This window comes from Caretta caretta, chromosome 4 (genome assembly GCF_965140235.1).
Source record: "Caretta caretta isolate rCarCar2 chromosome 4, rCarCar1.hap1, whole genome shotgun sequence".
In the NCBI taxonomy this organism is placed as follows: domain Eukaryota; kingdom Metazoa; phylum Chordata; order Testudines; family Cheloniidae; genus Caretta; species Caretta caretta.
In genome coordinates this window covers 72,913,303-72,928,662 of record NC_134209.1, presented here as the reverse complement: position 1 = coordinate 72,928,662, position 15,360 = coordinate 72,913,303, and the positions used below count along the sequence as shown (strand labels likewise).

General features: G+C 37.7%; 1 protein-coding gene and 1 long non-coding RNA gene across 9 annotated transcripts in view; one reads left to right on the top strand and one right to left on the bottom strand.

Moving 5' to 3' along the window:
- Window positions 1–15,360, top strand: part of LOC142071898 (uncharacterized) — a 124,712-nt gene that overhangs the window by 48,262 nt on the left and 61,090 nt on the right. For 2 of the 3 annotated variants that reach the window (XR_012668113.1, XR_012668114.1), the window contains exon 4: window positions 10,735–14,996. The exons of the other annotated variant lie outside the window; for it this stretch is intronic. This is a non-coding gene — a long non-coding RNA (uncharacterized LOC142071898). Of the gene's footprint in view, window positions 1–10,734; window positions 14,997–15,360 lie in introns of those variants that run through there. 3 annotated transcript variants of the gene reach the window in all.
- Window positions 1–15,360, bottom strand: part of GLRB (glycine receptor beta) — a 72,178-nt gene that overhangs the window by 27,487 nt on the left and 29,331 nt on the right. For all 6 annotated transcript variants that reach the window (XR_012668112.1, XM_075127765.1, XM_048847509.2 and 3 more), the window contains exons 5-7: window positions 12,711–12,940; window positions 10,782–10,864; window positions 3,808–3,948 (exon numbers count right to left, since the gene is read on the bottom strand). Coding sequence is in view for 5 of the 6 variants with exons in the window: in XM_075127765.1 (XP_074983866.1) it covers window positions 3,808–3,948; window positions 10,782–10,864; window positions 12,711–12,940 (454 nt within the window). In the remaining variant the exon portion in view is untranslated. The remainder of the gene's footprint in view (window positions 1–3,807; window positions 3,949–10,781; window positions 10,865–12,710; window positions 12,941–15,360) is intronic.

Sequence of the window (15,360 nt, the reverse complement as noted above, 5' to 3'; positions counted from 1 at the left end):
CAGGCCAAACTTTTCAGATTTGAATGCCTTAGCATTACTCAGAATCCTGCCCTGTTGAAATCAGTGGGGATTCTGCCCATGATTTCAGTAAGGCTCTCAGTGAATTAGGCTTAAAATAAATTGTTTTTCCCAAAACCAAATAGTTCATCTGAAAACACGTTTGAAGCACATGTGAGAGCTTACAAAACCTGAATGAAAAGAGAGCTGTAGCTCATGACCGGCCTGTTGTACTTGACCTTTCAGAAAACAGAGAAAATCACAGTGCCTGCTGCTAAATCAATCTCTAGATTTACAAGTCTTTCCACACAAGAAAAGTAAAGTAATATCTTCTTTTGTCATTGCTAGTGGGTGTTCCCACAGGCATATGAAAGGTCATATTCAGGAAGCCAAATAGGGACAAGCAAAACCAAAGGGAGAAAAGAGGACCTGGGGGGATTCTTCTGTATTCCAAGGAAGTGGAATGCATGGACAGAGACTAGGGTTTTCAATCCAAAAAGAATTAGGCTTCCCAACTCACACTGGCAAAATTCTGTTCTCAAAGATGCACTGTCTCTAAAAGCAGAATTTTGCCAAATGGGAGCAGAGCACTTATCTCCCTTAGGCTCATGTGAAAATCCCAGCTGGTATCAATTTTGTGAAAAAGAAGGAAACACTTATTAAAATAAGGTGTACAGCTATGAAGTCTTGTTCAGATTAGAAAAAAATTCAAAAAGTAGAGACTTAAAGCAGGGCTTAATAAAAATTGCCATGATAATGAAAGTTGATAAAGATAATTTTTCATGTTGGTACAAAATTTTAAAAGAAAATCCTCTACATTTAAAATTGGGAAAAACTAGGCATACAGGCTCAGGCTTATTTAAATATGGAACTTCATCACACAAACATACTTCTGGACTACCTGGAAAAGTGACTGGAGCAAAGAGTAAAAATGAACTCCACAGCCCCCTATATTTGCTGATAGAGAACAAAGGGATCAAGGAATATGGTGGTAAAAACAGTAGCCAAATTATGCTCATATTTAAATTCATGTAACTCTACTGACATTGTCTTATGTTCACCGGATTTGATCGTATAAAAACAACTCCATAAACTTCACTGTCATCATCTCAGGGCAAGACTTTTCCCATGGCTTTTAGTCTATTCCAGTTAGTAGCTAAATTTGGTGAAAAGCAAGTAAATCTTAAATATAGAGCTTAAATAGCGAAAAGGGAAATACGTTCTTTTTTATGTTGTTACATTAATAAATTGTTCACCACACACACACACACACACACAGTTTACAGTTAGAAGTTGTTTGAATATATAATAATCACAAAGCCAAGTACAAACAAAAACAGAAAGAAAAGAGTTTTCCTTATTATTTTGTAGGTAGAAGACATCCATATGCTCTTAATTCTTCTTCTCCCCTTTTATGATCTTTAGTCTGAGGAATTCTTCCTATGCAGTTGGTGAATGGTTTCCAGATATTTTCAAATTCTTAATTATTTTCCACATTATTTATGACTTTTATGTGTTCAGCTGTTTGTGTTAGGTCAAATTCATTCTGACTCTGGCTAATGGCCTTGTATCATCTTTCAATAAGCAGAGTATAATATTCTTTGCCATCACCATTTATCATAAGGGTATCCATTTTGCACTTTCATGAGAAATTTCTGTCTTGCACACAAAGAAAAAGAAATGCAGGGACTTTTATTTTAGTACAGGCAATGATTATCATACAAATGTAATCCCCAGATTTTCTTTTGCTTGGACAAGTACAGAACATATGGATCCAATCCTACTTCTACTGATGCAAATGTTACAAATACCCATTGACATAAATGGGTGAACAAAGTCGGGGACTATGTTTGCAGCTGTCAAGCATTTCCAGCATAAACCATAGCTTTGAAATCCAGTTTGTACATTAATGAGGTGCCCTTGCACAGTGCATGAGATTGGTTGTAATTTGGTATTGCAATGAGATGCTCTCCCACCATATGCCTTCAAAATATGAACCTTTAGTAAATTAATATGCAAACCTAGCAATGCCTCCCTGTATCTGCAAAGAACCTATGACAATACCTCCGAGAGTCATCTCAAGGGAGTGTTAGGTCCAAAGCCTAGTTATTACAAAGGTGAACATTATTAAGAGAGTTGGTAAAAAAATATAAATTGATTTTTGATAAAAAAGAGTCAAAATTTGACAACAACTTTCATGAAAATCTCACCAGTTCTAAATGTTAACTCTTTCTTTCATATGAGAAAGAAAAGAGAGGAACACTGAAGATATTCACAATCTACCATTAAATATCTTATTTTTCTATCATAAGGGAACACCACAACTCCAGTCCCCCCCCCCCCCGAATATAAATTTATTCAGGACAAAACCCCAATTAATCCCATTCAACTGTCAAATTTTTCCAGCATCCAAGCAATTGGTCCTAAGTATTCCATTTTTCACCACCCAAATAAGATGGAACAGCCTCTTTTGTATTATCTGGTGCTTCCCTATTGCTCAAATTTAATTTTTTTAGTCTAATTATTAGCATTTTTGTGAGTAATGTGTTGTTTAACTGTTTAAGAATTAAATACCCCTGTAGCTGCTACATAAACTGGTATCTTATCCGAAAGTAGGGGTGAACAGAACTGTTGACTAGCACCTCTGGCTTGTACTTTTTACAGTTGTATAATTCTGCTGGATGTGGAGTAATTCTATAATATTTTAAAATGGTAAATCAACCAGAGACAATGGATTACCTAGCAAAGATTTAACAGTTTGAGAATTCATTCCTGTTGTAGTTAAGACCATAGTTCCAAGGAATATTTACACTGAAACCTGAAATAATGCAAAGCTCAGCTGATTTCAAGTTCCAATACAAACTTCAGACTCAGATCAAATTAGCTCTGAGGATTATGACAATTACCTGGGAACTCTCCAGATATAGAGTATGGCTCCACAGTACCTGCAGGATAACAAACACTATCCTTTGACAGAACAGAGTTTCTGGATGATTTTAAGGGGAGCCTCAGAGATTCCCTTCCCCTTAGCTCTCCTTTCTGTGTTTTGCTGGAGGCTTTCTGCAAGTCAGCAACATATGTTTCAAAAAGCACTGACCAAAATACAATAAAAACCATGCTCAGTTGAAAAAGAAATGCTGGTCATTGCTTCTGGATGTGAGCAATTTCCTAGCTATGATTGTTGGCAGAAATCAGTGGAGGTAGAAACAGACAATAAACCACTGGAAGCCATATTACAGAAATCACTGTACAAAGCAGAGCCTGGATTTCAGAATATCATGACATTGCAAAAGTACAAATACAGGATCTGTAAACTGTTTTTTACAGTAAACATGCTTTCAAGAGCACCCTATCAAAAAAACTAGAAGCTGCAGGAAGAAGAGTTTGAAGTAATATTCAAGCATTCTGAAACAAAATTTGACAAGCTCAAACAAGAAAACTAACATGACTCAACCATAAAACAATTTGAAAGAGTAGTTCTAGATGAACGACCAACCAGAAAAGATATCAAACATAAAAACTTATCAGGACAATGGAAATGAAATTGCTATGGGAAGATCAGAGACATCTAAACAAAAAGAAGGAGGTAATCTAACCTGACCTCCAACATCTCAATGTCTGTATTAGTTTATGGTTATTATATTTGGCTGTTATTGTGTTATTCATATCTAAATTATTGATTAGTTAAAAACTAATGTCCTCTTCTGCAATACAAAAACTATCAATGCAACCATTAATCATTAACAATATACAATAACTAAATGCAAATTGAAGTCTTTAACAAATAAATTAGTTAATAGAATTACATACCTGTGCCTTTATAATATTTGGTACAGTTACCATATTCAATATCCTCTTCTTTAATGTCAAACTGGGGCAAAGCAATTTTTTCTAACTGAACAGGATCTCCAGATTGCCAGATAAATCGTAAATCATCAGTTGTGTAACCAACTACAAGAAAAAAAAATTAAAAGCTACCTTACACCAGAGTCAATTCAGTAAAAATATCTATCTATATATCTATCTATCTATATATGCATGTATGTATTTCTTTCATTTCTTGATTCCTGCTTCCTGTCATAAAATTATCAGTTGATTCACAACTAGATTTTTATTCTCTATTTGTTAATTAGGACTTATGGAACTCTGTAATACTGAAAATCTGAAACTGAATGAGAGTGTTATTTTAGCACTCAATATTTAAACAGAGAAAACAGTACCTGATTCCCCACAACTTTTAACATTGTATTGTCATTTAGACTCCAATTCAGCAAAGAACATTAACACATGCTTAACCTTAAAACACGTTCTTAAATCCCATCAACTTCTGTGGGATTTAAGACTGTTTATGTGGTTCTCTGAATCTGGGCCTTTCATGTGTAAGAAGTGGCCTTTCGTGTGTTCCCCTCTGATTTGGACAGACTTAAGGGCCTAATTCAGGAAAGCATCCCTTCAGCAAAACACTTAAGCATGTGCTTAACATTAAGTACAGGGCTAAATTCTACTGAAGTCAATGCAGTTACAGAATATACTTCAATTTAAACATTTGCTTAAGTGTTCTTAAATATGCTTAAGTGCTTGCCTAAATCTGGGCCCACACAGATCACTTTAGACCACTGAATTTACACATAGTGCAAAGCAGTGGAAGCAGGCCCATGATGTTTGAGCATAAAAGAATGTTAACTAAAAGTACAGTCACGATCGTGATTTTACATGTCATTTTTCTGTCTGCCTGATATATGGAGTTAAACACAGATACAGCATGACAAGTAGTGGGAGGGATGGGGGAACATACAAACGGAAAATTGAGAATGCAATGTAAGAATGCAGAATCTTTAAGAAACGCTTAAAGAGTTGTTCCATTCAGAGGGTGAGAATTAGGCAGATAATTTTCACATTTGAAAAATATCTGTGATAAAAAACTAAAATGTGAATGAACCTCTAAAACTTCTCAAAACATAATACTTATTATCTACCTCCACATTTGTATCATAAAAGCTATATCATGAAAATAAGTTTTAATACACCCTTAATAAATGTATCTAATAAATGTAATAAAATATGCACAGCAAATTACAACAAAACTGTTATAGTCAACTGCGGGAATACAGAGGGTGTGCTTAGTAGACAGTGAATGGTGTTTAGGATTGTTAACAATAACTGCAGATATGAAGAATTAGTGAGGGAGTGGGAGGCAAGCATATGGTCAGGATAGCTGATGATGCAGCAAAGGATCAGAGTAGAGGGAGAATATAAGTCTAAGAGGATACCTCAATTGGCAGAGCAGAAAAGTAAAGAGACAGGAGACCAGAGGTAGTTAAGGGCATAGTCATGAAGGATACTTATATATATATATGAGTCAATTTTCAAGTGGCTGGGAAGTCAGTAGAGGTCTTTCAGGACAAAGGTGATAGGTATGAGAGACTTGGTAGCATTCCCAGACTGGAGTTTGGATAGGAGGATCCCTAGGAGGCCTTGCAGGAAATGTGTTGTAATAATCAAGGCATGAAGTAACTAATTCACAAAAAAGCAGTTCTTCGTGTACATGCTGAGGAAGACACAGACTATATTGCAGAGATGATAGTAAGGTGGACTAGTAAAAATTAGTAATGAGAGCTGCAGTGGAAATTTTGGAGTCAGGGATAACTCCAACATTATAGGCCTGTGAAGCGCAAGGAAGGTCAGAGGTGAGGAAGGAAATGCATGTCTTAGAGACATAGCTGAGGATACTTCTCTTGCAAAGGTGGAGGATACCGTCTTTCTAACATTCAATTTAACATCACATCAAAGATATATATGCTTCAGAGAGGTTGGAGAGAGTTGAGGGAAAGGTAAATGAAAGAGTTAAAAGGAGAGACAGATTTAGATGTTACTGGCATAAAAGTGGTAGTTGTGCTTAAATTGTGAAATTTTTAGTGTAAAGAAAAGGAGGCAAATGAAGTAGATAGTTTTTGGGAGACTAGAGCAGAATGGTTTAGAATCCAAGGCACAGTCGGCGCTAGAGACAAAGAAATGGTTATTAGAGATATAGTAGCCAAACTAGGAGAGGAGGGACTCATATCTACTTAGTGTTCAGGCCAGTCAAAGAGTATATTTCTTGACATTGGTGTCATATGCTGCACTGAGATGAAGAAGAATATATAGCACAAGGAGTTATCTTTAGCAAAGTGGACGAGGTAACTGAACAGTCCACGTAAAGCAGTTTCTTGCCATGGAGGAGATTGAAGACATACAGGTCTGGATCAAAAGGAGGTGAGCAGTAAAGTAATTGGAGAAAGTTTACTTCTCTAATCTCACCAACATTTTACAGAATGAATGTAACTTGTACAGATAGCAAAGAGTCCTGTGGCCTGCCTCTGGAAATTTCTACTACATGAATCCGACGAAGTGGGTATTCACCCACAAAAGCTTATGCTCCAATACGTCTGTTAGTGTATAAGGTGCCATAGGACTCTTTGCCACTTCTACAGATCCAGGCTAACACAGCTACCCCTCAGATACTTGTGCAGGTGGTAATAGTTGTTGGGAGTATTGGGGTCAAAGACAGATTTCTTATGAATTATAGAATTTTTAGTGCAGTAGTGAAAATACTGCAAAGTAAAATGATGGTGATATAGGGAGCTAAAGCTGGAAGACATATCGAATTGAGTGAGCTGAGTTAGGAACTAAGACCTACCATACCAGATCAGGACACTGGTCAATCTAGTCTAGTATCCAGTCTCTAATACTGGCCAGACCACATGCTTCAGAGGAAGGAGTATAAAACTCTATAGTTGACAATCATGGCATAACCTGCCTGGGGAAATTTTTCCTAAATCCAACACATAAAGTGTGACTTATCCCATGATGCAGGAGGGTTTATATCCCTTCTGTTTTTTAGAATCTCAAACGTAACTGTAGATATTCCTTTTCTGAATCCCACCAGGCTCTGTCTCAATAACATCTAGTGGAAATGAGTTTCAAAGGCTAATTCTATTTTAAGTAAAAATGTATTACCTATTATCAATTTTAAATTTGCTGCCTTTCAACTACAATAAATGTCCTCTTCTCCTTGAATTATGAGAAAGGATAACAGAAGCATTTAATTTACCTTCTCTGAACTACTATATACCCTATTATTCATCTCCCTTTAAACTACACAGTGCCAGTCTCTTCAGCTTCTCTTCACATAGAAGCCTTTCCAGGCTTCTGATAATTTTCATTACCAGTTTCCAAACCCCCTCTATTTCTGCTATTTTCTTATGGACACAGGGTGACCAGAGGTGGTGGTGAGATCAAGAATGAGGCATTTTACTTTCCCAAGAGAATGTTCGTGCAGCCAGATGTGGTAGGAGCAGAACAGCTATAGATTTTTGGGGCAGCAAGGGGAAGACTAGCGGTAAAGAAAGATAGACTGTGGAGTTGGTGGCTGTGGTGCTGTTATGGATTAATGAAATTTTGTATTACGGTGATGTTACAATCTCTTGATAACTGCTAATGGGAAAAGTAAAAAGGAGTCAGGTAAATTAAGTGGTGTGATAGTGCAGAAGAGTAAGTGAAGATTTCCAGTGCCTTTGGAGATTGCAGAATAATAAAACAGCATCTTAACAGATGAAAGGAAAACATGTTCATATCTACCTGGTCTGTCTCAGTTCCCAACCTTGGGCTCTCCAGTAATGTCAAAATAGGCTTTTTATGTGTCAAATAACACCCCTTCTTGGGACCTGGGTTTATTAACAAAGTTCCCAAGGAAACACAAGAACTCCTACCCAGTCCTCCTAGCTGGCTCACAACCCTTGGTGCAGGTTTCTTAGCCCTGTCCCTGCTGAAGGTCTCCTCTAGCAGACTTATTCTCCACACTCTATCCATCCTCACTGACTCCTGCTCTCTGCTGACATGCGCCCCCAAACCTGCTGCTGGGGAACTAGGAAGAGTCTCTCCCTGCTCTCTATCAAGCAGCAACTACCAGGACTTTCAACGTAAGTCGTTCTTTCTCTCCCCTCTGGCTCTCCATGGGGTTTTGTTTTATCCCCATCCCAGAAACCCTGATTTAGCCATATGACTTGCCTGCCACATGACTTTGAACGTTTTCTCCATATGGAGAGGCAAGCTATGTGTGTTACAGGTGAGGCTGGACCCTTCTCCCCTTAAAGAGCCAGTCACCTTGTTACATTTCTTAAGGGCTCTGTGTTCATCATTATGCTAGGGGTTCTCAAGGTGTAAGCAAGAGAATGCTTTTACAGAAGCAAGTTGTTAGGGGGAAAAAACCCAACCACCAGCCCCCCCCAAAACACAAATATAGGGCTTGATTCTGAGAGAATGTCCACAACTTCCATTATCATCAGCGGGGGGGCAGGGGGGAGTTTCCAAGCCTCTCCAACTCAGACTATTCAGTGTAATTACTATCTCAAATTACATAGAGGTTACTAGAGACTTCGGAATGAGAGAAAGAAATATTGTGGGAGAGTTTCTCTTAGCAGAGATCTGGTTACAGCTCCCCTATTTTGAAGTACAGCTGCCGTATGCCAGCTGTGTATGGTCCATAAGTGATCACGTGCCAGTTAAGAACTGATGGAGTGGAACTGCACCCAAAGTGCCTTTCCTTGTCCTCTACACAGAGGTAAGAGGGAAGTCAGCAAAGGAGCTAGATTGCTGGCTTCATTCCTGCTGACAGATCCTCCTTAAACTGGATGTGACAGGGCATACCTGGCCTTTGCAGTCACCTACCAGAGGCCCAGCAGTTCTACTGTACCCCACCCCAGAAAACAGAGAAGTGACAGGAAAGCAGCAGCGAAGGTGTGACCTCCAGGGCTACCTAGACAAGCCTCATGGAAGAAGCCAATAAGAGCCCAACAGGCTCAGATAAAAGGAGCTACAGGGCCTTAGCAGGTAAGTTCCTGGCAGGGATCAGCAGATTAAGGAGAGGTGTGCCTCTGTGCTCAAAGGAACTTGAGGGATAACCAGAGTTTGTTTCTGACTGCATTTCCTTAAGCTGGGTTTGCAAGGAGAGATGAATGCCCCCATTACACTGGGGCATTCCCAGTTAGTCCACTATGGCCAGATTCCTTTGTGTCACCTGAGTAGAACAAGAAGAGAAGAGAATTTGGCCCATAATTTTTAAACTTTCAAAACAGCAAGGGAATAACCCACCGGAAAATCAAAATTTTTCTTGACTGCTGGAAGCCAGGACAATATTTATTACTTCTTTAAAACATTTGATCCATGTGATCTAAAGTAAAGCCTGGGTGGGATTTATTGTTCAGAAGATGTATCTAAAAAAAACCCCATCACTCATTAAATCCCTTAAAGCCTGAGAGTCTGTATATAAATAAAGACCTCCTACTATATATAGCTCTCTGCTCATCTAGTGGCTAGCCCACTAAAACTGAGCTCTTAACTACCAGACTAGCTACCAGACATTTTCCTTTAGCTCAAGTGATATGCACCTGTGTGACTGGAATCAAGCGTTCATGATATGATCCCCAATACCATTTTAAAGCTTTCTCCAATCACTGTGATGTTTCTATGTATGCAGTTTCTGGCTTTATTACACCATTTTTAGTAAACTGTGCTGCATTTTGGTATGTTTAAGCAAAGGTTTGGATGAGATACATAGCTGTTCTAGCAGATTGTTAGAGCTACAGTTTAACATGGAGGCTTGGGCTCTTTTTTTAAATACACATATTTTCCCAATATTTTGTGACATGCGTGTATTCAATCTGAGGTCAGAATAACACCTAAATGCACACAATTGGGAAAAATGCATCCAGAGACCTTGCATCAGGGACACATTAATAAGATTGCTCTAGAATTCAAGAGCACATAGTCAAATCCATTTAATTTACTGAATTTCATGATTTTTTTTCTCCAGATGGTGACCTTTTTTAAAAAAGACTGACACTATGTAAGAAACAGTTTGATTTTGGAAGTTCCATTAGTCAAGTAATTAAGTAAAATAAAACATCTTATGTGTAACAAATAAGTGAAACAAGGAAGCATCCCCACTGTTGGAACTGGAAGGGAATACAGGTAGTTATGCCATGAGCTAACTTCTTACTGTTGCTAATTCAATAAAAAGGGGCAAAAGCTTAAATGACACTGTCACTCAAGGGAGAGCATAATAATCAATTCCTCCTCCTCACCTGTTTGAATTTAGCACGTCTGGTATTAAAGAAAGGTCAGTGTTTCTAATAAAGTGGAGAAAACTGTTCATGAATACTTCTTCCTTGAGTAAATATGATTTCTATAATGCTGCTAAAGGGCCTTATATTGAAGTTCCTCTCAGGCAAACTTCCACTGATATCAAGTGTTTTGGGAATCAAAGGATTGGGCCCAGTATTAATTAAACATATAAAACCTAATTCAAACCTATTATAAACAGGTGTAGACCTATTTAATTCAGTAGATTTACACTCAATAATACAAGAGCAAATTTATCCCAAAATATTCTGCAGAGGAAGTGGTCATCATGTAAGTTAAAACTACCTGAGGAAACTACTAATTCATTTTTCCAAATGATATTTATGTCCTGATTTTCCCCAATACATTTTAAATGTCTTCAGAAATGCTAAACAGTGTCATTATGTGTTTGTTAGAAAAAATGTAAAAATAGAACAAATGGTGCCATAAAAATTAGATATTTTTTTTGTAGGAAAGAACCATAAATTTTAATTTGTAATGGTCATGGAATATTAATTTTAAAATTTATTAAGAAATGTTTACACTAAACAACATATATATTTCTTGTTTGATTTTCAGGCCTGCCTAGAAGGTAACTATTTTTATGCATAGACTGATTTACATACAGCTCTCCAATTGCATCTTGCAACGCTGTGTATCCATAGGAAACAAGGTCAAGTCCAAAGGGCATGACAGAGTAACGGATAATCTGAGAATGGAAAAATAGATTTTAGACACAATTTGAACTGTTTTGTAAATAACGAAGTAGAGTAAGATTATATATATATTGCTTTAAATGTAAAGAAGTACAAAAATAACAAGAGTATATAGAGTAGAGCCTCAATAATTTTCTCTTGTCACAGAGTCTGATTCCAAAATATTGAGGTATTGAACAAACATCATTCAAAATTTATTCATGTATTTTGTCAGCTAAATTCTGTATTGTTTAAAAATAGTGCAATAAGATTTTAATGGATAACATTTAGAGGGAAAAAATGCTCACCTCACTAGTCAAAGTGTGTCTTTGATGGGTCCAGGAGGACATCTCCCACACCCTAGGTAGTGGGAGGGGGAAATCTCAAGTGAGAGCAGCTGGGGAAGTACTACATTATGGGGAGGGTGCTGCTTCTTTCTCATTCCCTCTCCCACACCAGGCTGTGGAGGAAAACGGGGAGGACCATGTCCTGTCTGCTCCTGCTGCCACTGAACAGCAGTAGGGGGTCAGGATAAGCCAGCTGATTGGCTCTCACCTGCTGGACTGGGGGAAGATTGTTTCTGCTTGCTGTTGGCAAGTAGCCAGTTTAGGCTCTTTTCCAGGCCCACTTTTGTGTAGAGAGTTGGATCTCACGATGCCAGGGTAAGGCTGATTGCCAAATTTTGTTTGGGGATTTGTCTGGAAGGGATTTTTGTTTTCCCACATGGAAAACTATCAAACTGCTCTGTGGGTTTTATCACCTTCTATCCAGCATCTGGAAGGTTTACTTGGGGAATTTAAATTACATTCGTTGCAACTTTTGAATTGAGGTCTCTGTAACCCAGTGGGCTGCTTGGGCATGAACAACTTGGGCAACTGCATAGTGATGGGGTTGCCTCTATGTCTCATGCAGCATATGGCTCTCCTCATCTCTTCTACCTCTTGTGTGGGGGAGAGGAATGGGTTGCGACTCTGACTTCCAACCAGGGTCTCCAGACAGGCCTGAGGGAATAAAGGGGGCATTGCTCCCATACCCACCCTCAGGTCTGTAGAACTCAAGGGCACTGATGCCAGGTGAAACCCACACAAGAGCAGCCCTGCTAGGTAGTTTGGGGAGGGGGTTCCACATTGGTCAGTAATTTTAATAAGGTTGCAAGCCTCTGTATTTAACTATACTATGGCATATTGTTTCCGTTGTGTGTCTCTTACTGCTAACTCAATCCTCAATAAAAAGTTTCATTGTATTTGTAAGACAGTCTTCTAATAAAAAAAATTTGGATCCATTGAAAAACTTATATCCAGTATTACATTGACCCAAATCAGTATTTTCCTGCTACATTTACAGACCAATGGACAACCCTCTACAGCCCTCTACCTTCTGCCTCTGGCTGCGGCAATTGTTAGTAGCTATAAATCAAATTCTTATTAATGGGCATCTAATGTCATCTGAAAATTGTATCACTTACTCTGAAAGACCCTAATTATTGTCAGTTTCACTATGCTTCTGCTGAATTTGGCCAACTATCTCGCTAAGATCTTTATTCCATTGTGTAAAATCTTATTTTACCTACATTTGATCTAATAGTGATCTAATATATACCTAGGGTTCAGAATCCTTCATACTAGTCAAAATATCAATCAATATGCTTTAGAATCTGTAGTTTTATGAGAATTTACTCTGATTTATTTTTCTGCATTTTTAATATAAATATCAGCTGAAAGGTCTACCAATTATTATCTTTGTAAATTATACATATTACTAAGCTGCAAAGCAAGATGTATGTCCTACACCAAATAACTTATTGAAGATTATTTAAATAAAACCAATAGTAAATATTTACAATTAAAAATAACACAGTACCTCATACTGACTAGAACATCTCCATCCCGAAATATAAATAGAAGAATATTTTCTTGAGTGACATCATGGAAGTTGGCATTCTTTTCATTTGCAAAGAACAAGTCTGGTTTCCACAGACATTTAAACATTGTAGGGTCCACTGTCAGTGTATCTGAACCCCTCCAGTCATTGGGCAATTTAAGTCTGGGGTCATTCCACTTTTGTCTTAGGAAGATGTTAACTCTGTAATCCTGATGAGAAGAATTTGCAAGTGTTTATTAATCTAGCCACAAAACAACAACACAGAAACAAACAAACAAACATGCAGGCTCGAAAATGAAAAAAAGATCCATTTAGATTTTGTGGTTTTCCTATAATGGATACAGCTGATCATTCTTCAGCACACAAATTTTCTTGATTTTAAAGGAATTAGCTAAAAGATACATAAAGTTAGGTTACAATAAATTCTTTGTTTCTCAAGATTAACCATGTTAAATTAAAATAATATGGGTCAAATTCTGCCCTCACTCACATCTGTGCAGCCCCAATGACACCAGTGGTGCCCCATATGTCTAAATGAGGACAGAGTGTGGTCTTCTATTTCTACAGTATATATGTATTTCAGGCAGCAGGGTATCAGGCAGGGCCCAGGTGTATTTCACATTTACATCAACGACCTGGTAAGTGTCAATGGCAGCACATGCTCCAGTTGGTTAGATGGTATGTTAACAATATGGCATTACATTGTCAAAGAAGAAAACAGAGCAGAGAAGTAATACTAAGGACCCATAGAATAAACAACAAATGAAAGAAAAATGAAACATGTTTCTAAATTTTGGTGTCAGTCCACTGCTGCACTGGAGGAATATCATTGTTATACTCCTGGAGTAACTTAGAGCAGCCTCAGAGCTTGAAATAGCCCCTGAAGCTAGCTGACGATCACCCATTCCGCCTTGCACATCACTGAACCCCATGAGATAGCATAGGCACAATTAAAAATGGAATTTGGCCTGGACAGACCAATATTGAAGACCTTAGGCAAAAATTTCACAGAATCCAGCAGGAATTTTGTTTGAATATGGACTGTAGTAGAATCAGGCCCAGAGAGAGCCTAATTTTGCCTTCAGGAACTGAAGCAGCATGGGTCTGAAGGCACAATAGTATCCACATGCATTTCATCCTCAGTAGAGCTGTGTGCATGCAAGGGAACAATCTGATCCAGAATGTCAATTAGGATTTTCACCCTTATTGCTTGTTCATTTAGGTTTGAGATAGATGAATATTGTGAACCAAAAATGGGGGGATAAGAGTTATCTTAATTTTTTTAAAGCAAAAAACCCTTATCTAGAGTAGCTCCTTGCCCTAGGTTTTGTAATACTGGTTGTGTTTTATGTGTGTCTATTAGAGAGTAAACATTCTGGGATAGGATCTGTCATGATATTCATTCCTTGTATAGCAGAGAACACTCTGCCACTGGTCTACAAATGATAATAAATTGTTATGGATGAATTGTCATTTAGTGGAGATATTCTTTGTACATTTTGATTTGTCATTGTGCCAAACCAATGATAAAAGATCATTTCTTGTACAAGTTAGTCTCTTTTCTCTTAATATAGTCTGGGCATTCTTCCAAAATATTGTATTTATGACTAAATGTAACTTTAAATAACAGAAAGTCATCAAAACTGGAAAAAACTGCAATATTAATTAAATTGAATTAATACAACATTATTATTAATAATAATAATAAATATTAATTTATTAAGTAAAAAGGTGGACATACTTTTGGAAAAGTTGTAATTAATATTAGAGATGTATGGCTTTTTGACTGTCTGTTCTTGGAGAAAATGATATATGACCTTATTTTCATTTACGTTAAAGCCCACTTTATACCACTCTGGAAGTGTAAAGGGCCTTACATAGTGGGAGTTAATGTAGGCCCCTTTGTATTGCCACATGGTGTAAAGAAGCCTAAACATACATGAGAACTCAGGCTATTCTCTATATCTCCAAATGTATCTTTTCAATTACATGTATAATTATGGCTCTGTTTGCTCTTTGTGTTGCTGAAATTCCCATCCCACATGGACTTATTTTCTCAATGGAAATTACTTAATTGTTTTGAAACCACTTGTGATTAATACAACTCATTGTTTATTCTCACTTGCATGCCATTATTGATTATACTGAAAATGGAGCTCCTCCAAAAATCTACTTTTCAAATTACCACCAAAAAACAGCTGGTAAAAGCTAAGTGTTCAAACACAGCATCTAACTCACCGATTAATAAATAAGTTTCCTTGTTCACCCTTTAGTCCTGAGCCTTCTGTCTTTGCACACACAAAACATCAAGGTCTTGATCCTTAAGTGTATGTTTGTCTCCACTGCATAGTTAACCCAGGCTCTTACCCAAGCTCCGCTGCTGTCCACACAGAAAAACCTCTGAGCGAGGTTTGAAGGTGCCTTAAGTGTGGGCTACCTCACGCAGGCTGAGGGTATAGGTTAGAGCCCGGACTCTGCTTTAGCTTGGGCTGGAGCCTGCCCACTTGCAGTGAGGATCCAGGCCAAAAAAAAAAAATCAATCACACAAGTGCTGACAAGTCCTCCAGTGCCCTTTTCAAAATTCCCCCCAAAGTACAAACAAATTCTCCCACAATTGAGATAATTGACT